Below are 28000 nucleotides of genomic sequence, written 5' to 3' on the forward strand. Positions count from 1 at the left end.
ATTGTTATCTGAGTCTCAGGCTGCCAGGAGCACCCGGCATAGCCTGGGGGTTGCCCTGGGGTACAGTAAGGAAATGTGTCTCTGCTAAATTCCTTAGAGCTCTGTGATACACCACCCACAGCCTTGTCAGATGGGCACAGACTTTTGTCAGGTATAGTCTATGACCTCAAAGTCAGCACTCCCAGCTTGGTGTTTTATTATTTATTCACTTGACAGGTAACGTACATTTGGTCCTATAAAACACCATGCTATTGGCTTAACTACTTGCTATTGCACAGGAAAACTCCTCCGGGCTCTCAGGAAGCCCGTGCATGGCCTATTGAGGACAGTTCAGTCACTGCAGAGAAAAACCACATCCAAAGAAGTGACCCGCTCCCCAGGGAGCCTCTGTCCCACAGCCCTTTAGAGCCGTCACACTCACACGTGTCAGGCATCAAAATAATGGCCATGCTGGGAGGAATGAGTGTTCTCAACTAGAAGGTGGCCTTAAAACCATGGTGCACTAGACAAATTATATATATAACAATTATATAAATTAAGAGATCTACGTGTATACAAAACCTTTCAAAGGGGATCACTGAATTCCATTCTATATCATGCCAGGTATTTGTCAGAACCTTGAAAACAAAGGCAGTTTTCAATGGAGCTGGTATTAAAAATAGAAGGTATTTACACACAGGCCCTGCTCCTCTCGTGTCCACCATGAAATCCTCTGGTGTTGTCAGGGCCCCGGGGCAGCCTCAGCACCCCTACAGGTAACCTATCTGCAGTCTGCGTCTTCCGGGACAGCAGGGGACTTGCACCAGGACTTTTCTCCTGTGTCCCCATCTCGGCTTGGCGGCGCCTCCGAACCCAGGGGCTACCAGAGGGAGTGATGCTGCTGTCAGAGGAATAATCCATGCACTTGTGGAAGATCTCAGGACTGGTGCTGGAGTTCAGTCTCCCTTCCTCGGCCAGCGGGGATTTTCTGGAAACACCTTTGCGCTGGGCCAAGGGGCTGCTCCAAGGACTCGAGCATGGCGAGGCATTTGGGCTCAGAAAGAGATTCTGGTGGCTGGAAGGGCTGAGCTTGTTGGTGACCACATGCCTTCGGCCAGCCATAGGGGACGTAGGATTGCTCTCAGGGTCGGAGGAGCTGTTGGCAGAAGACTCGTCCCCCATGTATTGAAGCTCCTCGACTCTCTTGTTGAGGGACTTGTGGGTGCTTGTAATGGGCTCCTCGTCGTGGCTCTTGTCTTTGGGGGCTTTCTTCTTAGGGGGCTTCATACCAATCAGGACAGCTTTCATGTTCTCTTTGCTCTGAGATTCTGCAATCATGAATTCGTGGGCTTTGATGGCCGCTTCTACCTCCTCAAATTCCACGATGGCACACTCCTGGGTCCCCACTTGGCTGTAGCGGCTGCTGATTCTCCGGATATCAGGAGGCAGCTCTCTCCCAGGTTTGAGAATCCGCACTGAGGAGATGACTCCAAAGGTCCCAAAGAGCTTGAGCAAGTGCTCCATCACCTTCTCCTGCACCCTTCCGTTCTTCTGGGGCGTGGCCAGGGCCCACAGCTTGGAGGACAGGTAGAGATCATAGAGCAGGAGCATCTTGCTGGGGAGGTTCTCATTGGGGAACAATGGGACAGGCGTGGTCCTCCTCACCTTCCGGTGGTCCTCACTCAACTCAAGGGTCATTGAATACTTCAAGGCATGTGCCGTGGTTCTCCAGTCCCGGGTAAGGTGTTTCACCTGAAGAACATAAGGCAAAAATGAAATGGGACCTAATGTCCTTGTCCACCCTGTGTACTCTAGAATCTCCCTGCCTCACTTTCTGCTCCCTGTAACGCTAGTATCTAGTATTATATCTGGTAGATGTAAACACTCAAAAATCTAGTGAATGAGTAAAGGAATAAACGCCACTTTCTCCAATTTCAAAAACTGAGGGCAGCACAGTTAGTGCTGTCCAACAAAACTCTCCATGAGAAGGGGCATAGTCTATTCTGCACAAGTTTAGAGGTTAAACCTGAGGGCTCTGGAACAAGGCTGTTCTATACACAAATCCAAGGCCCACTTCTAAGTGGTAGTAAAACTTGAAAAGTTATTCAACCTTTTAGTGTCTTAACTTTCTCTGCAGAAATAAGAGATTTTTTTTTTTTTTTTTTGAGACAGAGCCTCAAGCTATTGCCCTGGGTAAAGTACCGTGGCATCACAACTCACAGCTCAGCAACCTCCACCTCCTGGGCTTAAGTGATTCTCTTGCCTCAGTCTCCCAAGTAGCTGGGACTACCCGCCACAATGCTCGGCCATTTTTTGGTTGTAGTTGTCATTGTTGTTTGGCGGCCCAGACCGGATTCGAACCCACCAGCTCTGGTGTATGTGGCTGGCACCTTAGCCGCTTGAGCTATAGGCGCCAAGCCAGAAATAGAGATATTAATAGTGCCTACCTCATAGACTTGTCATGAGGGTTAAATGAATAACTATACACATATACACACACATATATATATACAGGCACACACATTTATATATAAAACTGAGAGCAGCAACTAGCTCATAATGAGTACTCAATAATTATGTACTATCATTATTTTAAATGTTACATGTTACCATTTTGATAGGCCTTGGAGATTTTAACATTCAAATGCTTCTCTAAACCCATACTTCTACATTTCTGCATTTCTGATACAAAGAAAGTTCCAAATGATCTCTCACATTTCACTGCAATATCTCCTGAGAATGACGCGTACTGCTTCAATTCTGAATTAAATCCAACTTAGGCCTCATGAACAATGATGAAATAATCCCCCCTCCTCCTCCCTTGATGGGAATTGAGTATATCAGTGTTGTACTATGGGAAAGCTATATTTATATTGTAAAACAGTAATTTTCTAGAGATCCACTTCCGGTAAAGGGGTGAATGCCAGGGGTGAATGAGTCATCCCAAAGAAACCGTGAAGGTGGGTGGGGTGGGTGACCTAAGCCAGGAATGGCGAGATCACCCTGAGTCCTCTGAGGCCAGGCCAATGGAGCAGCTCTGCAGGGGAACCAGGAACTCCAGATGTCCCTGAGCCTAAAACAGGAACTTCATGAAACTCAAGAAGGGAGGGCTCCCTAACTGGGCAGGGTGGGGAAGCCTGCAGGGCCATTAGCACAGGCTCCTGGAGAAAGCACAGTCTGCTCCAGCCTGTGGCGTTTGGGTGTAGTGGCCTGGACTCAGGCTCAGGGTGCAGACATCAATGGGCTGATCACTGTGACACAAGCCAAGGGTGCAGAGAAGCAGGCCCAGGCCAAGGGGTGTATTTCAAGTGAGCAGAATCAATCAGGAATACAGAAAGGGGGAGGGGGAGGACTGCAGGTCAGAGCAGGGCTGTGGGAAGGCCAGGCAACAGCTCTTCTGGGAGGAAATATGGGTGGACACTTCTCCAAAACCTGCTAGGGAGGGAGCCCTCAGGAGTGGAAAAGGAACCACTTCCTAAGCTGAAAGCCTGAGCAAAGAGGACCCCAGGGAAGTAGAGTACTGCTGTACTCAGAGGGCTGGAGAAGTTCATGGAAGAACTAACAAGCCTGCTTCTGAAAGTCCCTCCAGCATCAGCAGCAAGATCCACTGGGCAATCTCAGTTACGGTCTGAGCACTCCTGTGACCTTTTTTTTTTTTAAGAGGCAAAGTCTCACTGTGTCACCCTCAGTAGAGTACGTGGCATCACAGCTCACAGCAACCTCCAGCTCTTGGGCTTACATGATTCTCTTGCCTCAGCCTCCCGAGTAGCTGGGACTACAGGTGCCCACCACAACGCCCGGCTATTTTTTTGTTGTTGTTGTTTTTGCAGTTTGACCAGGGCTGGGTTTGAACCCGCCACCTTTGGTACATGGGGCTGGCACCCTACTCACTGAGCCACAGGTGCTGCCCAGGCCTGTGACCTTTCACAGCAGTGGTTCTCAACCTTCCTAATGTCGTGGCTCTTTAATACAGTTCCTGTGGGTCGTGACCCATAGGTTGGGAGAACCGCTGTTTTACAGGGAGTGTCAAGCACCACCAAAGAAAAGGATGCAGGGAACTTTGGTCCTCGAGCATTTATTAGAAGAGCTTTGTAAGAGTTTCAGAAACTTTATAATTTCCCTAGAAGAGCTTTGTAAGAGTTTCAGAAACTTTATAATTTCCCTGCGCTTGTTACTTTTGTCATGTATGTTTTCTTTTGTGAATAACAGGAAACCCCTTAGAAAGAAAAAGGGTTTTGCTCCTATCTTGGAGGTGTTAGGAAGTCTGTCTCTAGTCTGCAGCTGGTTCTCAACAAAAAACATTCCTGAACAGCTCTGTAAGTGGCAGCCTAAAACAAAAAGGACAGGATGTCTCGTGGGGAGGAACTAGGAATCTGCAGGATGATTCCAAGGACTGTTTCGTTTTGGGAAGCCCCACAGACACTTTTCAATGAGGCCTTGCTCACTGTTCTCTGGATGTTGAAATGTCCCTTCCCTTCTCCTGTACCCTGAAAACTCCCACCCATCCTCTAAGGGCCAATCTCAGCGTGGCCAATCTGGGAGGACTCTTCATTTCCCCAGGCAGGGCTGGGGTTTCTCTGATCAACCAGCACCCGGCAGTCCTTTGCTCTCTCTTTTCTCATTCTGCTCTGGTCATGTTGTAATCTCTCTCGGATCGCTCCTTCATTGCACTGTGAGCTTTTTAACCATGCTCATTCTGTACATGCCGCACCTGACAGCAAAGAGAAGATATTTGATGAATGAATAAAGGAAAGAGAGTGAGAGAGGATGAACACATCCGCAGGCGAGGCAGGGAAGAGCTCCGGGGAGGAAAGCTCTCCTTCCTGCTCTCGGACAAAGTACACAGACGACCAGGCCGGGACCCACTCAGTAGGCGTCCCGTTAGGCAACAGGCCGCACGGTGCTTTTCCATTCTAGTAAGTGCACTTCCCTCAAGGGAGATACGGAGTTCTAATTCCAACTGGTCTGTTAACTCGCTGAGAAGAAGAGTTCACGGCCCAAATATACACAGCAGGGACAAGCAGTCTGCTTCCCGACAGCAGCAGTTGTTAGCCATCTAATATCTCCACTGTATGTGTGAGGATGGCGTCACACACAGCAGTGCAGGCGAGAGTCGTGGGGAAGGCTCATCTCCCAAAGTTCAGGGGGTTCACTCCCACTCCCTATTTATTCAACTTGACAAAGGCAAAGCTTGGATTTCATAGAAATTCTAGGCCTGACAGGTGTATCTAAAGGCCTTCGAGTCCCCTTGTCTGGGGCCCAGCATCCTCCTGGCCACCCACTTGCCCAGGAAGAGTGTCTGGACTTTACTAAGAAGAAGTAAAGAATAATATTGTTTCATAACCTGCTGCCAGCTGATATTTGTCTCTTTGCCCAGGACCCTTACATAGTATGGGAGTATATTCTTAATAACAGTCCTAAATCCTTTCTCTTGGCAATTTTTCTCTTTTTTAAGGCTCAGATTTAATTTTTTAAAAATTCCTAGTTCAGGCTCAGCGCCCATAGCACAATGGTTACGGCACCAGCCACATATACTAAGGGTGGCAGGTTCAAACCCAACCTGGGACAGCTAAACAACTGTAACCAAAAAATAGCCGGGTTTTGTAGCAGGCACTTGTAGTCCCAGCTACTTAGGAAGCTGAGGTGAGAGAATCGCTGAAGCCCAAGAGTTGGAGGTTGCTGTGAGCTGTGATGCCACAGCACTCTACCGAGGGTGACATAATGAGACTTTGTCTCGAAAAAAAAAAAAAATTCCTAGTTCTTTAGCTTTTATGGGGATAAAAATACCTTCAGAACCCCAACCTCCAAAGTCCTTAAAATCCTTGAAGGCGCTTGGAGAACCAAGCCTCACCTTTTTGAAGGACGTGAGTAGCTTGACGCTAACATAGCCCAGCTTGTTCCTCCTCACGTGCTTTAACAGGAAGGCATCCTTCTCCAGGTTCTCATCAGAAAAGTAGAACTCGATCTGATCTACCAGTTTCTTGATTAATTCCTTGTCCGGGGGCTTCCACTCCTGCTCCAGGTCCTCACGTTCATTCTCACCTCCACTTATTGTGGTGCCACTGGAACCAGGAGACACTGGGCGTTAAAATGGTTACGATGGTTCATGTTGAACTGTGACACCCCCCCCCTCCATTCACATGCCAAAGTCCTGAGCCCTAGTACCTGAGAATGTGGCTTTATTTGGAAATGGGGTCATTGCAGACATAATTAGTTAAGATAAGGTCACACTGAAGTAGGGTGGACCCCTAACTCAAAGAGGAATTTTGGACACAGACATGTGCATAGGGACAACACTGTCTGAAGATGAAGGCAGAGAGTGGAGTGATGTAGCAGACCTTGAGGAATGCCAAAGATTGCCACCAGACGCTGGGAGAGGGCTAGAACCAATCTTCTCTTGGTGCCGTGACTGGGTGCCAGGTGACACCTTGATTTCAGGCTTCGGGCCCCCAGAACAGGGAGATAACACATTTCATTGTCCTAAATAGGACCAGTTTGTGGTGCTCTGTTAGAGTGGCCCTAGGCAACTACGCTGGGTCACCCATGAATGAGACTCCTCAGTGGTGGTGACCATGCGATGGCCACAGAGGAACAGGTTTTGTCTCCAACCAGCTAAGAAATCACAGTGAACAAGTATGAAGGATCATTAAAATAAGAACACCCTCTGCTAACGTTCCTGTGATGCTCTGCTACTAGAAGAACACTTTTCACATATCTTAGCTTCCTTCCCTGCTCCATCCCTCCAAATCCTGATTTCTAGAACACCATAGTATAGCAGGGTAACTTGATCTTTAAACAAGATCCTCTATACTTGTTGGAAAATAAAAGCTTGACTTCTTAGCTGGCAGAGACAAAACCTAACCCTGTGGCCATGTGATCACTGCCTCCGAGGAGTCCAGTTCAGGTGTGACCCAGCGCAGTTTCCTAGAGTCCTTGTTCTAGAGTTACACTGCCTTGGTTCAAATGCTGGTACAGGTTGAGAATCCCTTGTCTAAGATCCCTGTGACCAGAAGTGTATCAGATTTTGAAATATTTGCAAAATACATAACAAAGTTTCCCGGGTAAGGAACCCAAGTCTGAACACTAAATTCATTCGTGTCATATAAATGTACCTTCTACAGATAGCCTGAGGTAATTTTATACAAAACATTAAATAATATTGTACATGAAACAAAGTTTATGTACGTTGAACTGTCAGATAACAAAGATGTCACTATCTCAGCCACCCACGTGGACAATTTGAGGCATCACATCAGTACTCAAAAAGTTTTGGATTTTGGTGCATTTAGAATTTCAGATTTGGGGATTAGAGGTGCTCAACCTGTATCTCCTTTCATTATCCACACGAATTTAGGCAGGATCCACTGAACTTCCCCTCACTTCTGCTACCTGTAAATGGAGAATTAGGAGAGTCCCTATCCTGATAGGACTGTCGGGAAGAGTCAGTGAGTATATGGAGATATCTAGAAGACTGCCTGGTTTACCCTTAGAGCTCAATTAAGTGACAGATAAGTTCCTTCCCTTATTCACAAAAGGCAGATCTAGGATTTAAATTCCAATTCTTTGTTTCCAAAGCCAATACTCCTAATACCCTCCATGTTTTGTTGGGACCCAGAGCCGGAACCTGGAAACACAATCCCATGACCAAGGTCCTTTTAAATGAAGGTCCACCTGGACAGATGTCCTGTTCTCCCTCTCTCTGAGAATATTAGCACAGGAGAACAGGCCAGAGCAATCCTGGGGAAAAAAGCTAATCTTTTATAAAGAGATTATAAAAATTTGTGATTATCCACAACTTAATTGATGCCATTATTAGAAGTTAACAGAAATCTGCAATGATAGGATTTGGTTTGGTAACTCAATAATGTCACAGCTAATAATGTCAATAAGACCTATTACTGTGATAAGCTGGAAAAGGCATATAGATAGATAGATAGATATGCACACACACATATATATCCTTCAACAAAATTTTCACTGACTCTTACCCTCCAAAAAAAAAAAAAAAGAACCAAGTATGGAATACTAAAAATGAGGGGAAATATTGAATATTCTGGCCAAAGAGATAAAACTAAACACATCTATTTAACACCTTTTCAAATTCAGAAATTATAGTACAACACTGGTTGATTTAAAAATGCAGAGTTTTGGTTATTTACCTGTAGGCAGCCTGGAAACGGTCTTTAAAATACCTTACTGATGCATTTACCCTCATTTATCAAGGTAAATATGTAGCAGAGAAAAAAAAAACAGTCTGGCAGACTAATTTAAAGAGTATGTCCTTTAAAAGGTCTTTAAAAAATGGAATGATAAAAGATAGCTGTAACAGACATTAGGCTTACTCACTCAACATTAAGAGCAAACTCTCAATTGCCTTCCTTGACTACAGAACCTATAAAAATGAAATACTTTCCCAGCTTCTCTTACAAGTAGTCACCATCTGTCATGTTATCACAAGTGAAAAATCTGTTGGCCTTGCCCCTTCCCATTTTATCTGCTTTGATATAGATGTGATGGTTGGATCTGCAGCAGCCATTTTATCACCCTAAAGAAAAGGCCAAGAAAAGCAGCTTGGTTTGATTTATCGACACTATTGGCCCTGCCATTACAGGGTTATCGAACCAACTCCTATAACTACCTACCTGTATATTTCTGATTATTGCACAAGGCAGGTCAAATCCTACTTGTTTAATTCACTTGTTAGTTGGGTTTTCTGTTACTTACAGCCAAATACAATAGTGACTAGAACTGCACTATGTTGGGAAAAAAGATCCTCAAAACATGCCAAAGGGAAAATATCAGTGAACCAATCAATAGAATGAAAAAGGAGAAGTAAGATGGACAGAACAAATTTTCACTTTATTAGAGAAAATTTACACTCTAAATAGTAGTTAAAACAGATAGGTTGGCTATGCCAGATAACTACAGATGCATAGGGAATTTGGAGCCCAGCTGACAAGGATGTCAATAAATAGTAGGGTCTGGGGTGGAGTGTGTGATGATGGACAGTGGAGAGTTTTGGGTGGACTCAGAGGTATCAGCAAAATGGTCTGACTTACTACAAATGGCAAGTCTATCAAAAGTTTCCACTTTCAGAATACTGCACTGCAAAGGCATCCACAGACCAGTAAGTCCTGCTCCCAAACTAGAGAAGTTGATGCTCTTATAAAAGGTAAACTTATAAAGCACAATGGAAGGAAAGCAGTATAATTTCTTCATCTCTCCGATGCTTATTCTACAGCCTCCTGTTCTTCCCTAGGTCTGCCATGTCCATTTTATTCCTTGCAGATATAAAGGAATTGAGAAGATGAAGTTCATCTGATCAGACCAGCCTAGAACTCCCCATGAAACACCTCCTCTCCTTGCCCCAACTGCCTCTGTCTCTCTCAACATCCACGGAAGCACTTGTTTGCCATGTCCAAGGGTCCCTGCTCCATCTTGGTCCTCCTGCCCCAGCTGCAAGATCTGATGCTGTTGACCACCCTCCTTCCTGATACTCTCCCCCTGGGCTTGTTCTTTTCTGATTCTTCTCCCCATTTGACTACCCTTTCAGTGCCCGCTTTCTCCCACCATTTCTAAATGTAGGTATGCTCCAAAAGTCTATCAAAGACTTTTCATCTCTTGGTAAACATCTACACTTCGGCCCCTGAAAACTCATCCAATTCAAATCTGCCTTTCTCCTCCCCACCTACTCCCTACTTTCCTCTCCTTCCTGAGCTCCAGTCCTCCAAATCCTACCTTTCTGACAGACATATCTACGAGAATAATCTGATATTGCATCAAATTCAATATAACCATGGTTGAACTTACAACCTTCTACAGAACTTGACCTCAGGCAGGAGTGAAGCCTGGGCCTGCCATCAGGCATTCTATCTGGCAAGCTGACCTTCCTTTCCCATAGGTCACAGTAAATCCATACTGTATGGAGGGTGACTCTGCATTAGTTAGTGAGCATCCATCCATGAGCAGAGAGGCAGGTAGCCAGAGATTCCAGAACAGGTGGGTGGTACTGCACAAGTAACATAAAACCCCATTAGAGCACAGAGCAGAAGTTCTTGCACTTGGAAGAGTCCTCCCTCTGCATGGGTGCTGTCATCAGCAGCTGTGCATCTGCAAGGGGGGACGGTGGAGGAGCTAGAAAGTCTGTATTATATCTGGAAGCATGCTGCATTGTTTCCTTGTTTGTGAAATAGTCTTCGGAAAGGAAAAAATTCGGCATCCTTTATGAACATTAAAGAAGTTTATATCCTGTAAATCTGAGTGTTGTCAACTTTTTGTCAATTACAACCATCCTGTAATAACCATGTGTCTTCCTTCCCCATTTTCACTGTGGATGTTAACCTCAATCACCTGTCTGAGCTAATGTTTGTCAGATTTCTCCCCTGTAAAATCACTCTTTTTCCCCTTCACTTCCACACTGTGCCCTTTGGAAGGAAGTCACTCTACACAGCCCACACTGGTGGCTATTCCTTTTGAAGATGGAAGGTCTGGATTGCTTTGTCTTGGTGGCTTGGGTAGACTCCCTCTGCAATTGTATACTCACTTATTGGTCTTCTTCCTAGGGGGCTCCATGGGTGGAGTAGATTTCACTTTGGAGTGAAGGTGATCAGGCAGAGAATCATTAAGTTGGGGCCTATTACAAACGGGGAAGGCTTTACTCTGTAACTACCAGCCCTGCCTTGGCATCCTTAGATCTCCACAGTGAGTTCATTCAATCCCTTTAGAAAATGATCTTATTTCTTTTCTTTCCCCTTGACAGTAAATGGTATGTTGCCTGCTTCTTTTACACTGACAGGCCCAGAGGCCGGGAAATTGTTCTGGAGCACAGGTCCCCAACCTTGTAGGCATAAGCGACTAGTTTCATGGAAGACAGTTTTTCCATGGCCAGAGGGATGGGGATGCGTTTAGGATGATTCAAGTGTATTGTATTTCCACCTCAGATCATCAAGCACTACATTCTCCTAAGGGGCACGGAACCTAGATCCCTCATACACACAATTGACAGTAGGGTCCAAACGCTTAAGATTTTTTTTAAGTTTTTATTTTTATTTATTTATTTTATTTTATTTTTGAGACAGAGTCTCATTTTATCGTCCTCCGTAGAGTGCTGTAGCATCACAGCTCACAGCCACCTCCCAATCTTGGGCTTAAGTGATTCTCTTGCCTCAGCCTCCCAAGTAGAACGGACTACAGGTGCCTACCACAATGCCCGACTATTTTTGTTTGCAATTCTCATTGCTATTTTAGCTAGCTGGGGCCGGGTTCAAACCCGCCACCCTTGGTATATGGGGCTGAGCAATGAGCAACAGGTGCCACCCTAACACTTAAGATTCTTTTTCTTAAAAAAAAAAAAAATACACTTTTTCCTAACAAAACATAATAAATTAGGAATGGTTATGAGGTCTTTTGTTATAGCTATAAATCTGCTAGAGATGGAAACAAAGGGTAGAAATAAGGGGGTACATTTTAAAACAGACAATTGGTTTCTAAAAATAAATGTTTATTGAAATATTTATCACATGTGTAAATGATTTGGAGAAACAAAAATTATTTGCAGCATAAAACTTCCAAGGCTGTTTTACTCGCAAAAATATTGAGCTAATCTAGACACATTGTTTGAATAGTTAATCAAATGATTACCTTTAAAAAAGAAAATATCCAAACTAAAATGGTGGAGTAATGAGATTCTGTCTATGACTTTCAACCCAGGAAAGGCTTCTTGGACTCATCATCTACTCTTGCAGATGGTCCTATTGTGGTGTTTTGGCCACCAAAACAGGAAGGTACTGAACACATAGGAGAAACATCATGCATGAAAAACACCGAAGTCCAGCTCCATCCATGTGAAGTTTCTTTTGGCTCACTTTTAGAATAAGATAATGAACCTGAAATGGTTCAAAAAGGGCAACCAAACTGATAATGCACTATAAAAGCCTGAGGGCAGATTCAAAAGACAAAGGTTCTTCATTGAGACAGGTTAAAAACATACATGGGCATCACCAGGAAAACCACATTTTGGGTGTTGCTAGCAAAGGGCACATCCTGTGCTTGGATGGCCCACAGTTTCTTATGTATTTGTTACTTAGACCATGACCTTCCTCCCTGACCCTGTTTTCTGTCATGCTGTTCTGCATAGTCCCTCAGACCGGGAAAAGAACAACCCACAGTGGAAGTCTCTGGAGGTCTAAATAATGGTTTGTGGCATGGAGTAAAGATAACATATATAGCACTTAGTTCCATGTGTGGCATACAATTGGCATTAATAAATGGAAACTTTCATTATATTATTCGGAGCAGGGAAAAGAAAGCTCGTGCGATGTCCCTAAACCAACACAGACAGAAAGAAATATAGATGATTCTGTTTGTTAAATGAAAAGCTGGTGTTCGCAATGGTTTTTATTATTTGTATTAACATTTAATATTATAATTTTGAATTATTTTTACACATTGTTAAGATAAGGCAAATAAGTAAATTTGTTGATGTTATTAGGAATCAAGATTTTAAGTGTAGAAAATAAGTAAACAGTAAAAACCCTGTGATGTTAAATTGCAATTATCAATATAAATTTATTTTTAAAAAAACATACATTTCTTAGCTCTGTCCATTGGAAGGCCTTGAAAGCAATGATGCCCCAGGAGAAGGTAGCACTCTCAATTCTAGTTCTAGTTCTTAGTTTCTAAATATTTTCTCACTAGTATTTGAGAATCTAGGGATTCCTGTGGTAATGGCTAGATTCCATGATTGGAGTAGGAACAGTTTAAACTAAGTCTCAAATATCTAGTCCCAGAAAGCAAGGAAGTGCTCACAGATTAATGGGATGCTCAAACAGGATGAGCGCAAGCAGACTTGAAGGGGCTCCTCTGGCTACATTACAGACGTTTCCAGCATCAAAGATAAAGACTGTAACTAATAATAAAAGTGAATAAATAGAAATCCAAGAATCACAGAGAGAAGGGCAGTGCAAGCCTGAGGGAAGACTCTCAATTCAATTATTTGGTGTGACTATTCTATCAACTGATCTCTTTTTGCCTCTTTAAGGAGGAACTCTTTTCAACACAGATGATAAGGCAAAGCTTTTTTTTTTTTTTTTTTTGACAAACGAATGCCTACTAATAAACATACAAATAATAAGAAAATTAGAAAATCATCACTTTCGTCAATTGAAACCCCTGATGAAATAACTGTTTCAGGTAAGGATTAATGGATGCTAAAATCAGGTGAAAGAACATTCACAAGAGGGCGGCGCCTGTGGCTCAGTCAGTAAGGCGCCAGCCCCATATACCGAGGGTGGCGGGTTCAAACCCGCCCCGGCCAAACTGCAACCAAAAAATAGCCGGGCGTTGTGGCGGGCGCCTGTAGTCCCAGCTACCCGGGAGGCTGAGGCAAGAGAAGTGCTTAAGCCCAGGAGTTGGAGGTTGCTGTGAGCTGGGTGAGGCCACGGCACTCTACCAAGGGCCATAAAGTGAGAATCTGTCTCTACCAAAAAAAAAAAAAAGAATATTCACAAGAAAACTGAATAACCTAGAAGAAATAGATTCCTAGAAAATTGCAACATATCAAGACTGAATTAAGAAGAAATAGAAAATATGAACAGACTAATAGTGAGGAGACTGAATCAGTAATTAAAAACCTCTCATCAAAGAAAAACTCAAAATCTGATGGCTTTAATGCTGAACATTTGAAGTAGCAATAATACTGATCCTTAGGAAACTCTTTTAAAAATGCGAAGAGGAGGGAATGCTTCCATACTCATTTCATGAGAGGCCAGAATGATCCGGATAGCAAAGCCAGATAAGGACAATGTTAAAAAAAAAATAATAATTACAGCTAGGCAAGTAGCTCATGCCTGTAATTCTAATGCTCTGGGAGGCCGAGGTAGGTGGATTGCTTGAGCTCAGGAGTTCGAGACTAGCTTGAGAAAGAGCAAGACCTCTACTAAAAAAAATAGAAAAACCAGCTGGGCATCATGGCTGGCACCTATAGTCCTAGCTACTCGGGAGGCTGAGGCAAGAGGATTACTCAAGCCCAAGAGTTTACCTAGGGCAATAGAGTGAGACTCTGTCTCAAAAAAAAAAAAAATACAAGCCAATATGAACACAGATGCAAAACACTAGTAAATTGAATTTGACAGCACATTAAAAAGAGCATTCATCATGACCAAGTGGAATTTACCCCAGGACAAGGACGGTTCAACATACGCAAATCAATAAACATAACACATCATATTAACAGAATGAAGAAGAGCCCACAAAGTACTTAACTGCAGAGAGAAAGACATACCTGTACAATAGACAAATCTCTTTAACCAAATGGTCAAATTTGGTAACTCTAATAGTGATGCCTCTTGAAGTGATGCAACATAAAGTCCAAGGTATGGCCTATAAGGTCTTCTTACCAAAATGTTTAAACCCAATCCAATCCAGTCTTTAACCTTAACTTCCAGCTTACATGAAGCACATGATACAAAGGAACAAGTTCAAAAGAGACCATCAGAACATCACACCAACCAAATATGAGATATTCAACAAGACACCTGGCCTCTTATGTCAAAAATAGCAAAACACAGAGGAAAAAATGGTGGAAATGCCTTAGAATAAAAGATCCTAGAGAGACATAATAGGAAAATGCCTCCACCTGGATTGCATTCTGGGGGATGTGGGGGAGAAACAGCTATAAAAGACAACTGTAGAACAACTGGGAGAAATTTGAGTGTGGAACTGGCTAGTAGATTATTTTGAGCACTGTATTAAGAGATAAGTCTTGTTGGGTACAACATACTTTCAAATAGTTCTGGGGGAACCACACACATTATAAATCCATCGAATAAACACAGAAAAATACTAACTGTTACAACTAGAAGGTGCTATATGAATGTTCACAGTACTATTTTTTCACATTTTTTCATGTTAGGAAATTTTTGTATTATCAAAGTGAGAATAAAAGGAAAAACTTTTTTAAATGAGTGAGATGTGGAGAAAAGACCTCCGAACATCTAGAGCAGGGGTCCTCAAACTGCGGCCTGCAGGCCACATGAGCCGGTGTGATTGTAGTTGTTCCCGTTTTGTTCTTCTACTTCAAAATAAGATATGTGCAGTGTGCATAGGAATTTGTTCATAGTTTTTTTTTTTTTAAACTATAGTCCAGCCCTCCAACGGTCTGAGAGACAGTGAACTGGCCCCCTATTTAAAAAGTTTGAGGACGCCTGATCTAGAGGATATAAATGTTTCTCCTTATTGATAATTTACTCCTTGTTCCCCTGGTGTAAGTCAAGTATTGGGCTAGGTAGGCAGCTAGAGGAAGAACTAAGACAGGGCAGCTGCCTTCAAGGATCTCACTGTCTAGTAGAAGAGAAACAAAAATATTTTAAAACAGCAGAGTTGGTGCAATGATACAGAGATGGACTCATTCAATAAATATTTTCAGAGTACCTACTACAGGCCAGGTGTCGTGTGAGGTCCTGAAGATTAAGATGTGAATGAAGCAAGCATGGTTGCTGAATGCACAGCGTTCGGATTCCTGTACAGAATTATGATTGTGTGAGTGCTAGGTGTAAAATGTACAGAGTATTAGAGCCACACAGAGAAACACATCCAGCTCTGGGTGGGGACTGGGGGTGGTGGGGAAGAGCTGCCAAGGTATAAAGGCAGAGTAGGAATCAGTCAAGGAGAGGACACAGAGGTGGGAGTGCAGAGGCACAGACACACAACGGTCCCCTGTGCTCAGGGAACTAGATGATACTGATACTGCGGGTGTGTGAATGGGCTGAGGGGGTGATGTGGGTGGGTGCCACATCTTAAAAGGATTTAGGAACCTGGGCTTTCTCCTGTAGGCTCCAGGAGCAGAGAACATTCATATAAAGTGGCTGGTGGCTGCTGCCGTGGGAGGCTGGGCCCAAACAGGAGACAGTGTGGATCCTGCTCTTGGCTGTGTCTCCTTGTGCTTGGATGCCTGCCTGTTGGGCTCTGTCAGCTCCACTACCCTGAAAAGCCCCAGGGATTCTCTGGGGTCAACTCTATGCCAGTAGGCAGCAGGAAGTGCTTCAGACTGAATGCTCTATTAGACTCAAGCCACTGGAGCTGGGAGAGAAGGGCGGCTCTGGAGGGAGAGTGTGAAAGGTAAGGCAAGAGGCTCACCCATACTGAGGATCAGTTTCTCCTAGACCTCCACAGGGGATCTTTTCAGGCCCAAGAAATAGGTAGGGCTTTAATCCTGGCTAAGGATATAATCTCAAAACTTTAGCTCTCACAATAGGGATGGCTTTTTGCTACAGTCACAGGTAAATAAAATCTGAAAGATAAACCACTTAGGGCTATTCTTCCTGAAGTCTGAAATCACTGACTAGGTAACTGCCTTCTGAAGACTGTGAGCTGTCAGTGACTATGGGTTCATCAATTTTAGGCTCTTAGTACTCAGCACGGAGCTGAATGAATCAGGTTTTTTAGTATATAAGGTGCTGATGTAGCTACTATGTCACATGCTGTGGTCTGGCTTTCCTGCCCTAAATGGGTGGGCTGAACTTTTCTTCTCCAATAACTGCCTGTACTGGTCTGCCCTGACTCTCCAGGTCCCTAAGTCTGACCCTTTTAATTGGGGAAGGTTTGACCAGCTATTGGGGAATGCCTCTGGTCCCTGTATTCTTATGCCTTTCAGTTTAATATTTTCTCTATGAAGCAGATATCAGACCTTTAATGGTTAAAAATGTGTAACAGAGACCCAGAAGAAAGAGGGCTCTTAATAAATTCCTACTGCAGGCATTTCCCAGAATTTGCAAAGTGTCATTTCCTTGCACTCTTTTTTCTTTTCCTGACACAGGGTCTTGCTCTGTTGCCCAGGCTAGAGTGCAGTGGCCTCATCATAGCTTGCTGCAACCTCAAACTCCTGGGTTCTGGTGATCCTCCCACCTCGTCCTCTCAAAGTGCTAGGGTTACAGTTGTGAGCCACGGTGCCAGACCCCCTACTCTCATTTGGATGGATACTCCATACTGTATCTCCTTTCAACAGCAGGAATAAAACCACAGTCCTGGAGGGCCTGGGGATTAGTGTACACAAGCCTAGGGTGTCTAAGGACCCGAGGGCAAGGGTAGACAGGTGCCATACCGGCTACCCCACACCCAGGAACCACCCCCAGGCAGCAAGATGATGATGCAGGCACGGATGCCAGGTGGGGAAGGCTGGTGAAAATGGGAATCCCCCGGGGGAAGGGTGAGAAGCAGCAAGCTCTGCACCCGTCCAAAACCACCAAAAGGGCGCTCTCCACCCGTGAAATCACTCCTGGAACCCCCAATCAGCAGGTGCCAGCTGTGCCCCGGCCTGCTACCGCCAGAGCCTGAGCCCAGCGGCTGCACTGAAAAGCCTACAGGGCGGTGATGGCAGTGTAGGCTGGGGTGGGGGCGCCACTCGCCTGCGGAGGTGGCCCAGCCTCACAGCCTCACCCTCAGGGAGGGTGTTTGGGGGAGCTCACGGAAGGAACGTCTCCCCCAGAGGAGGGGATGGCCCGAGAAAGTCGTCCTCCTGAATCTCAGATGATTCCCACGTCCAGGCCCCTCAATCCCCGCCGCTCGCCCCGGGAGCCCCGGTCGGGTCAGAGGCTGCGGACGGGGGCACCCACTACCTCCCAGAGCCTGCTGTGACTCTGGGAACGGCCGGAGCCGCGGCCCCCGCCGGGGCTGACTCAGAGCCGGCCGCGGAGTCGCGCCGCCCGTCAGCCGCCCCAGCTCGCGCGCCGCCCGCCGCCCCTCGGACCCCGCCGCCGCCGCCGGCCGCGCCGCCTACCCGTGCCCGCGGCTCGGCTCCTCCTCGCTCGCGCTGCCCCAGCCCGGGCTGAGGTACCGGCTCGGGTCCCCGGCGCCCCGCGCCTCCGCCCCCTCCTCCTCGTCCTCCAAGCCCTCCACGTCCTCGGCCTCCTGGATGGCGACGCGGATCTGCACCGCCGCCTCGGGCCCGGGCCGAGCGTCCTCGCCGGGCAGGGCCATGGCTGGCGGGGCTGCGGCGCCGCCAGGGTCCCCGCGCCGCGAGCCCCAGCCGGTTGGGAGGCGGCGACAACTGCGACGCGGACGGGGGCGGTGGCCGCTCGGCCCGGGGAGGGACGGGGGTTGGGCGCCCTGCCCTGCGCCGCCGCAGCCGCCCGGACCTCGAGGCGGCGCAGCGCGGGCGGGGCCCGGAGTGGGGCGGGCTGCTCCGCGCTCCTCGCGCGAGGCCTGACCCGGGAGCCCGCGACCCCCGCTCCTTCCCGCGGCGCCTCCTCTCACGCGCCGCGCGGCACGTCTCCCTCCTCGGTCTGGGCTCCACTCCCCGGGTGGCCGACGCGGACCGCCGCTGCCCGGGGGCTCCTCTGACTCCTGCGTGGCTCCCCAGCTGAACCGCCAGGAGCACAGACAATCTCATCTTTAGACTGTTGGACGAAACCACCCGAGACTGGGCATCCGACGAGGCCAGGGACTGGGCTCCTGCCATGACCTGAGCCAGTGGTTCTCAAAGTGTGGTTCCCAGACCAGCAGCACCAGCCTTACCTGGGTACTTGTTAGAAAGGCATTTTCTCAGAGATCACCCAGATTGCCTGAATCAGAACCTGTGATTCAGAACTTTGTGTTTTAACCAGCATTTTGGGTGATGGTGAACTTCACCAAAGTTTGAAAGCCACTGCCCGGTACATAGTATGCGCTCAATTTTTTTTTTAAATAAATAAAAGAAGTTATTGAAATGCCAGGATATTCTAAAACCCTGCCACCTTTGGTCATAGCTTTAACTTGAGTTCCATCTCAACCCTCCAGCGTGATCCAGAAACTAAAAACAGAGTCACAGCAATGAATAAAACCTAAATATGCTTTCATGAAGCTCTTAATTTAGGTCCTTAAACAAAAGTTATCATATTAATTTGTCACATTAGGATCTGAAAGAACAGAACCCTGGACCAACACATTTGTTTCCATACAGGGAAGCAAGTCAGGAGAGGTTCAGGAAATGGAGTGTCTTGAGGTCAGCGTGTCCTTGTAAAAGAACACCACGTATAGAGCCTTGGGTGCCTGGGTGGGACCCAAGGGCCTAGCAAGATCAGGTCCTCTGTCCTTTTTTTTGTCAGATCTCTCTTTTGATAGAAGAGGTTCTAGAAGGAGCAAAGGGAATGGAGAAGACAGGTGGTGCTACTGCTGTTTCTGCACCAAAACAGCTCACAGCTCTGGGGCTGAGCCACCAGGAAGAAGAGGCAAGAGGTTGAAAATATCTTTCCCCAGCCAGCTGCACCTTCCTCTAGGGCTCTAGAGGTTGTACAACCTCTACACACCTCTAGTGAGGCTCAGGAGGAGAGATTTGCCGCAGTCTCCATGCCTTCTGATCTGATATGTTCAGTTCCTGAATTTCACAAAACAATACCCATTACCTCATTTAAACCATCCTGAGTGGCAAAGATACAAGGATTATTATTCCTACCCATGATAATGCCTCACATTTGAACCAAGGTTTATAGTTTATGAACAATTTGTACATACCAGCTCAGGTTTTTCAAATGCCTGATCATAAGAGTCTCCTAGAGACTTTTCAGAAAATATACTTTGAGAACTGATGGTAGGTGAATCTGGTCTGCAGAGTGTTGTATTTGATTAGAGTTTTGAAAAATGTAAATTGAATTTATGTGACCTTAAATTCAAATATATCTGCCTGTACTGTACTGCTCTCTTTTATATCTGACTCCCCATGAAAAAATTTTGGATCTAGAAAGGATATTAGGATATTACCAGTCCTGAGCTCCTCTTGGTAGAGAATATATAGCCCCAAGGGTACAAACCATTGTACCGAGTCCCCACTAAGGCAGAGGAAAAATATGGGGCATCTTTCTGGGATATTGATTTTACTCAAATGTATGAGAAAAGAGCCACAATGTATATGTTAAAACAACTTGGAATATCAGTAATATCGGTAAAGTACAAAACTTGCACAGAATTTTTGAGGCAAATTCTCATAAGTTTCTCATTTGTAGTAGTTGGCTTAGCCTGATGCTTGCAGGAGGAAAAGACAGGAACCTTCATCTGGGTTAGGGGTACTTCGTGGGAGAAGTCCAACTCGATGACTTTTTTCCAATGAAGAGAGTGAGTCCCAGAGAGCTTCAGGGAAGGGCCTCTTTTTCTACTTTGTTGTACCCTTTCATACTGTCTAGCAGGAAGCCTTGCATCTAGGAACAATTATTGAGTTGATTTGATTAGTCCTACCCTCACACTAATCATTTGTGTCACTGGTGAAGGAACCAGGGCTTTAAAGGGACCCTTCTGATGTCCAGCTCCTTCCTCCCCAGAGCAATGGCAGGAAGGGAGGCCACTGCCTCTCAGGCCTGTCTTCAGCGTTTTTGCAGGGAGCTGGCACCACCACTAGGATGATTAGCAAAGACTCCTTAAACAAAATCATGACCTCAGACTAGAATTGGTATCATTCCCTCTCTGTTGAATCTCGAGAGCTCATTTTTATAGTAAACTCAAAATGGGAAGTCGCTTTTCTCTCCTGTAGTTTCTGGAGATGAAATAGTCTCAAGATGGAATCAAGGTTAGGTTGAAGCAAATGCTCAACCCTGGAAGACCTTTCCAATGTATACAAGGAATTTGGAATCAACTGGAAATATTCTTTAGTGTGTCTTGCAATAGAAACCAAGGACTTGGAATAAGATATTAATGAGAAATTGCAATGGAGCTAAATGTTGAAGGGTTAAGTGTTAAAGTATTGTAGGGAGGATGCTCATTAAAAGGTCCCATTTTAATTGTTGGTTAAGAGGACATTTTTATTTGTTCATTTAATCATTTGTTGAGGATGTACCGAATACTGGCCCTGTGCTTTACTCAGTTTTATAAGATGCCTAAGACATAATTCATGAATATCAGGAGATGGAGAGAGAGCCTGGAAAAGATAGCCATCGGTAATAAGAATATGCTTGCCACACTAAATGCTGTAACAGAAATCTGTACAAAGAGGTGCAGCCAGTGAAAACATCATCAAGGAGGTCTTGAAGCTCACTAGAAAAGCTCACACATAAGCATTAGGGTGTAATGGAAAAAGAATTCACTTTGGTATCAAATAGACCTGGATTCAGACACCAGCCTCATGTCTTCTTGGCTTCAAAACTTCTTTGCTGTTCAGAGGTTCTGAAGTAAAATTGTCTGAATGGTCCACACCTAACTGAGCTGGCCACATAGATAAAATTAGATTTTTTTGGTGGAAAATGTTTAGTATAGCATCTGGCCCAGATTAGATGATCAGTAAATGCTAGTATACACACTCGGAAAATCTTAGTCTGAATGGAGGACACAAAAATTCTGGTTGCTAGATATGTATATTCCTCCGTTGTAAATTAATAAATTTTTTGTAGAAAAATTTTTAGTAGAATAAGACTTTATGTTCTAAAGGGGGACTTAAGATTCCATCTTCTCACTCCATCATAAGAATAGTGAAAATTATTCTTTTTTTTTTATTGTTGGGGATTCATTGAGGGTACAATAAGCCAGTTTACACTGATTGCAATTGTTAGGTAAAGTCCCTCTTGCAATCATGTCTTGCCCCCATAAAGTGTGACACACACCAAGGCCCCACTCCCTCCCTCCGTCCCTCTTTCTGTTCCCCCCCCATAACCTTAATTGTCATTAATTGTCCTCATATCAAAATTGAGTACATAGGATTCATGCTTCTTGTGATGCTTTACTAAGAATATGGAAGCTGCAAGTAGCAGAAAAGCAGGAACTTCTTAAAGACCCTCAGCTACTGTCTCCCATTCCTCTAACTTTGAGGTGCAACCCCCCAAAGCAACAACACCCCAAAAGTTTGGGTCCCATCACGTAAAACTATCTTGCGACTTAAATACTTTCTTGGTAGCATATTATCAAGTTGGTTTGGCACATACTTCAGACAGTATATTCAAGCTTCACCTGGCATTTATGCCTTTGCGGGACAGCGTATCAAACTGATGGGGAGTGTGAAATATTAAAGATAGATGGATTTAAGACTTTACATGCTTTGTATTAACCTGGATGGAGTTGAAAAACATTCTTCTTAGTAAAGTATCACAAGAACAGAAAAGCAAGTATCCAATGTCCTCAATCCTAGTATGAAGCCAGTGGAGGGACTAATACACACTCACACAAGAGAAAAGCTCAATTGAAGTTGGGGGGAGTGAGGAGGAGGGAGGAGCTTTGGTGCACTCCCACCTAATAGGCATAGTGTAAGGGTACATGGCACACCTCCTGGGGGCAGGGCGCAACTACAACAGGGACCTTCGCTAAGAAACGCAAACCTTATAACTTAATCCTTTGTACCCTCATATTAACCTGAAATTAAAAAAAAAAAAAAGATGAATTTTACTAGTGAGAGAGGGATAGATCTTGGAGAGTGAATGGTAACCGCAGGTATAAAGGTGATTGGTAGAAATGCCAATCAAATGTACTCATTCTTTTATTAAGGGAAACCCTTAATAAAAGCTGGACCACACAGAGCAAGAGAGCCAGCTGCCTACTGCACTCCCTGGGAAGATACACACAGGAACACTCCTTTATGATCAAGGTGAGAGGTCTATTAGGCCAGCAATTCTTGACTTGGGCTGCATATTAGAATCATCTGGGCAGTTTTTACAAATTCTGATGCCCAGGCTGTCCTGCTGAACTAAGTTCTTAGGGTAACACTTGGGCATTGGGCATCAGATCCAGCTTTCAAAGTTCCCAAAGTGATTCCAACATGTAGTAAAAGTCAAGAGGGATAGCTCTCGGAGAGTGAATGGTAACTCTGTGCTCCATCTTTAAGCTTTTTGGGCTCTTCTTGCCAGACACTCCGGCTACTGATTCACTTGACCTTCAGGTTCAAGTAACTACCACAATTCAACCCCAGCATTTTCCTAGAGTTTACTGAGAGAATGAATCACGCAAAGATGAATTTCTCTTGCATACCATGTCCTAGCAGAGGCGGACATCATACCAGGCTGCTGTGAACAGTTTTGCAGGCTGTGCATAGCACAAAGGTACTTGGCAAAAAGGATGAAGGGACTGAAATTATTGCCTAAAAGCTGCTCACAAAGCTGTAACCCTGGTCTCAAACTTTTTGCATTTGGTAACTGTTTCTAATTGTCACAGAGGAGCTAAAGTGGTCGCTTTTACCCTGGTTCAGGCCTGCCTGAGTAGAGACAAAGTGAGACTTAAGCACCACCTACATCAGAGCTGCTAAGGAGCTTATTACAATGCATATTCCTAGGTCCTCGACCCAGATATAAAGAATCAGATTTCTGGGGATGGGGTCTAGGAATCTGCATAATTAATAATGTTCCAAGTGGTTTCCAGCAAGCTGAAGTGTGGTGGCCATTAAGGTATGAGATGATCTCACAATGAAAATAATAAATTGATCACCTCCTACAAGCCAGGTCCCTGCCACCTTTCAAGGACATCCAAGCAAATAAGATCCCAGCCCTTCCTCGAGTATTCTGGTCTAGTGAAAGAAAGACAAAAGCTGTAGAGCCCAGGAGTAGCCCAAATGGAGACCTCTGTTGGGATTCAGACAGGCCTGGCATACGAGTGAGCAGATTCAGAAATCTCTACAGGATGGACCAACCACCCTCCCAGAGCAGTCATCTCAGGGAAGTGAGAGCCAGGCACCACAGCCTTGCCCACTAATAAAGCCTCCATTGTCAGAAATGACAATCACTTAGGGGACAGATTAGTATCTGGCATGCATTTGTTTGCCTGTGTGCCAAGGGCCACTGCCCAACCCCTGTGGCTATATATCTGAGTCCTGTGAAAAGCTAGGAGACTATTTACTTAAAACAGTTTCCCTATGACCCCATAAACTATTTGAGCAGAAGGAATTTGACTTTGGGTCACACTAATTGAAATTGAGGGCACACATAAAGGAGTGAGGTGTTCTTTGCCATTGCACAGAACAACATCTCACAGAGTTGGCCCCTTCTGAGCTCCTCTTCAGCTGCAGCAGGAGCCTGTGGTGCCTGGTGGACACAGCTGTGCCCCATGGACAGAGCATTGTCTGGCAGAGAAGGCTGCGGCAGTGGAGGAGGGATCACCTGCAGACATCAGATGGTGACTAACTAGACTTGCCCATGAACATACATAACACACCCCCAGGGAATGCCCATGGGGAGTTGCAGTGTCTGGAGGGCTAGGATTATTCATTAATGGCATTAGTTGGTGAGCGAGGACAGGTAGAAAGAACTCAAAAACCACGGGTGACAGACTCAGAAGACTCATCTTCTCTTCATTTGTGATCTCTTTTGCAGCAAAAACTTGGTGCCTAATTAGGGTGACTTTTAATCTGTAGCTCAGGCTAAACACTCCAAAGACACTGAGAGGCTTTGAGGCATAGGCACTTGGATCAGGATATTGAGAGGGAAGAATCCCCGGGACCCTGGAGTTTCCCTAACTGGGGAAGGTGGTGGGGGTCGTCTCCTTTGCAGAGTGCATTCGTGTTCCTGCTGCTTCTCCACCCTCATCTCACATGCCTCTCACCTTCACTCTTTCTGCTCCAGCCACACTGAACTTCTCTCCCTTGGCTCTAAAGCACCACCGTTCCGCCCTTTAAACTTGCCATCTCAGATGGTTGAGATGCTCATTCTCGCCCTTTTCACCTGGCCAATTCCTGCTAATCACTTAGGTTTGAGCTAAGATGCTACTCGGGACCTTCTAGGTTCACCAGTGTATAGGACATTCACTGCCTCCATAAGCTCAGAGGTGGGGAAAAATGTAACTCTTTGGTGTGGTGGAAACTGAATGTCCATTTCGGTTAGGGAGCTTCCCCAGGCGGCTGGCCATCAGCTGGGTATCTAGAAGTCTACCTTTTGAGATGTCCATATCATCAGCCAGGGGCTCTCGTGGCTGCTTCAAAATGGCCAGTTTGAGGCACGGGGATCTCTGCTAAGCTCTCTCTTATCCCATGTACCTAGAGTCAACACCACTGGCATGCAAGCGTTCTCTCCTTTTCTACCCTTACTTCCATGCTGGAAGAATACTTTTTTGGTGCAGGAAAAACTTTCTCTCATCTCAAACCCTATTCTGTTCAATGGTTGCTGACCTTTTCCCCCCAAATTTTCACTGTATTCATAAGTGCAGAAAGGTTGAAACAATATATACTGGATTCAAAAGTTGCTAAAATGTATCCTCATCATTTCCTCATCTCTAAGTACTTCAGCCTATGCCTTCAGCCTCCTTCTAGGAGGATATTCACCTATCTAACCACAACCATGCTTGCATCTAACAAAATTGTCAATAGTTCCATAAAATCATCTAATATCTAGTTCATATTCAAGTTTCCCACAAATGTTCCAAGAATGTTTTTTATACTTAAAAACAAAAACCAAGATGCAATCGGGTCACCTGTGGCATTTACTCTTTATGTCCTTCTAGTTTATTTTAATCTAGAAGAGTCCCTCCACCTTCATATATTGTTGTTGGTGGTGATGTTGTTTCATGATGTTGACTTGGTAAGGGATTCATGTTAGCGATCCTAAAAGACAAAAGTCAGAAAACTCTGCCTCCAAATTTCCTAGAGACAAGACTTATGTAATAAACCTGTCTGAGTTTTGAGAGATAGAGGGTTTTCCCCGGCCAGGGGATTTTTCCATGGTCAAAACCAGGAAAGTGGCTCAGTGCCCATAGTACAGTGGTTATGGCACCAGCCACATACATTGAAGTTGGCGGGTTTGAACCCAGCCTGGGCCAGCTAACACAACAATGACAACTGCAATAAAAATAGCCAGGTGTTGTGGCAGGCGCCTGTAGTCCCAGCTACTCGGGAGGCTGAGGCAAAAGAATCACTTAAGCCCAGGAGTTTGAGGTTGCTGTCAGCTGTGATGCCTCGGCACTCTACCAAGGGCTGCGTAATAGAACTCTGTCTCAAAAAAACAAAAACAAAACAAACAAAAAAACAGGAAAGTCCTGGACAAACCAAGATGAGTAGGTTTTCCTAGAGGTAAGGAGGTGCAGAGTGGATATTTGCTTGAATGCTTTCCAGGCATAGGGTGAAACCCTTAAAAATATAGATTAATCAAATATCATATAGTCACACTTGATTAATAAATAATTCTGTGGTTACCCTTTTGCAACATCCATCATACTTTTGACCTTATTTAATGTCTATATTTCCCGATAAACTCCATGAAGACAGAGACATGTGTATCTTTCTCATTACTCTAATTTCACTGTATCATAGTCTAGGTACATATCAAGTGTTTATTAAATATTTGTTGATTGAAGAAATGTTTGAATTATGTCAAGGTATTTCAGAACTGAACAAATAAGGTGAAATTCAGCATCTATTTACTGAATTTCCAGCTGAGAATTTTTTAAATAGTAAAATTATAGCCTACTAGAAATCTCCAAACCACCTCTTCACTGAGCATTATTAGGTTAGGTGCCTGCATGGAAATCTTACTAAGCATTCTCTGCAAGTGTCCTGCCCTTACAGGTAAGACTCCAGAAGTTTAAATAATCTTCAAGATCAAGTTCAAAGCTTATGTCTAAGTCCTCAGTGTCTTCATTAAGTGAGGGGATGTAGATAAGGGTAGGGGAATATCTAGGGATATGGAGACACTTAACCTATTGGCTGGTTAAGTCAAGTTAAGCAGCCCCAGGATCCTGTGGAATTCAATTATATCTTAAGAAAATGAAATTATGGCTTGTTGCCCATAGCACAGTGGTTACAGTGCCAGCCACGTATACTGAGGCTGGCAGGTTTGAACCTGGCCCAGGCCGGCTAAATAACAACGACAACAACAACAACAAAAAATAACCAGGCATTGTGCAGGCGCCTGTGGTCCCAACTACTTGGGAGGCTGAGGCAAGAGAATCACTGAAGCCCAGGAGTTTGAGGTTGCTGTGAGCTGTGATGCCACAGCACTCTACCCAGGGCGAGATACTCTGTCTCAAAAAAAAAGAAAGAAAAGAAAAGAAAAAGAAAATTCAATTAAATTAGAGGTAGAAATTAACATAATACTCCCACTCAGTCCTTGTCCCAATCTCCAGATTTGAATCCCTTAGGGTCATTAAATGATCGGTCCACAAGAGACCAAAAAGTGGTTGGGGCTGGGCAGGCAGTTGAAATACCGTGTAATTCTGGATCTGGCCTGAAGTCCGGGTTAACTCAAAAATAAGTCTGGCCTTTGGGAAATCTTCAGGGCTGGGGATTTGGTGAAAGACTTGAAGTAGCTTTGGGCATCTGATGGTAGACAATTCATTTGGAGGCCCAGAACTGGCAAGGTCCATGTGGAAGATGCCACACCTCAATGCCTTCTCCCTGGTTCCCTTCTCTCTCCTCAGAAGAAGGTCAGGTTGAGGCACAAGGTGGCTCATGCGGGGCTGGCCCTGTGACGGGAGTCCTTATTTCAAACACTCTCCAGATAAAGAGGTGTCTATAAACTATCAAAGAAAGACTGATAAACAAGGGCATAGAAAGAACTTCCTAACTCTGAAGAAATTTTGAAACACATTACAAGATTTGTTTATTCTTTCTGAGTATACAACAGAGTATATTATTTGTGTCCCTCACACTAGGGACTCCAGAGCACTGTAAAAAAATATGGCAGGAATGGCCATTTCCTTACAGCAATCCCAAGTTCCAGAGATCCCAAGGAGGCCTTGTTAGGAAACTGAGGCTCAGCAAAATCAAACGCCTTGCTAACGGTTATATGGTTGGGCTGTGGCAGAGCATAAAGACTTATATTTATGCTTAACAACTCCAGATCTATACTTTTCCCATTATACCACACTGCAGTGGCTCTAACAGTCCTAAACAGTCTCAGAAAAGGGGGGATTAATAATTCAGGTAAAGAACACAATCATTGTTGCTGTACTATTTGAAGAGAACTGGAAAGAATTTTTACTTCCCGATTTTCTCTATCACACCGACCACAATACCTGAAATCCTGGCCTATGTTTCTTCTGCGGTGAGGGTGGGTCATGCTTCTTGGGTCCATTCTTAGTGAACTGGTGTGATGTAGAGGTGGTGGGGCGAGGTGCTCTGTCCTCCCTGCTGTCATCTCTGTTTTGACACATTCCAGAT

General features: G+C 44.9%; 1 protein-coding gene across 2 annotated transcripts; it reads right to left on the reverse strand.

The window, feature by feature from the left end:
* Nucleotides 1–186: 186 nt before the first annotated feature.
* LARP6 (La ribonucleoprotein 6, translational regulator) lies at nt 187–27997 on the reverse strand. 2 transcript variants are annotated; one of them, XM_053595663.1, is made up of 3 exons: nt 27856–27997; nt 5831–6041; nt 187–1731 (listed from the first exon to the last, which is right to left on the reverse strand). In XM_053595663.1, exons 1-3 carry the CDS (start codon nt 27975–27977, stop codon nt 670–672), a joined length of 1395 nt encoding a protein of 464 aa, XP_053451638.1. In that variant the 5' UTR covers nt 27978–27997; the 3' UTR covers nt 187–669. The 2 variants fall into 2 exon arrangements, with proteins under 2 accessions (XP_053451638.1, XP_053451637.1); XM_053595662.1 differs by lacking the exon at nt 27856–27997 and adding an exon at nt 17753–18113.
* Nucleotides 27998–28000: the final 3 nt, after the last annotated feature.

This window comes from Nycticebus coucang, chromosome 6 (assembly GCF_027406575.1).
Source record: "Nycticebus coucang isolate mNycCou1 chromosome 6, mNycCou1.pri, whole genome shotgun sequence".
Classification (NCBI taxonomy): domain Eukaryota; kingdom Metazoa; phylum Chordata; class Mammalia; order Primates; family Lorisidae; genus Nycticebus; species Nycticebus coucang.

What these genes read in the sequence shown, in the direction of transcription:
- LARP6 (XM_053595662.1), bottom strand. Translation starts at nt 17,952, where the DNA reads ATGGCCCTGCCCGGCGAGGACGCTCGGCCCGGGCCCGAGGCGGCGGTG. An exon ending in GAGCCGAGCCGCGGGCACGG is followed by an intron (nt 6,042 to 17,752) that starts GTAGGCGGCGCG and finishes TCCTGGTTCCAG; the next exon opens with TGGCACCACAATAAGTGGAG. An exon ending in TACTCACGTCCTTCAAAAAG is followed by an intron (nt 1,732 to 5,830) that starts GTGAGGCTTGGT and finishes TATGTTCTTCAG; the next exon opens with GTGAAACACCTTACCCGGGA.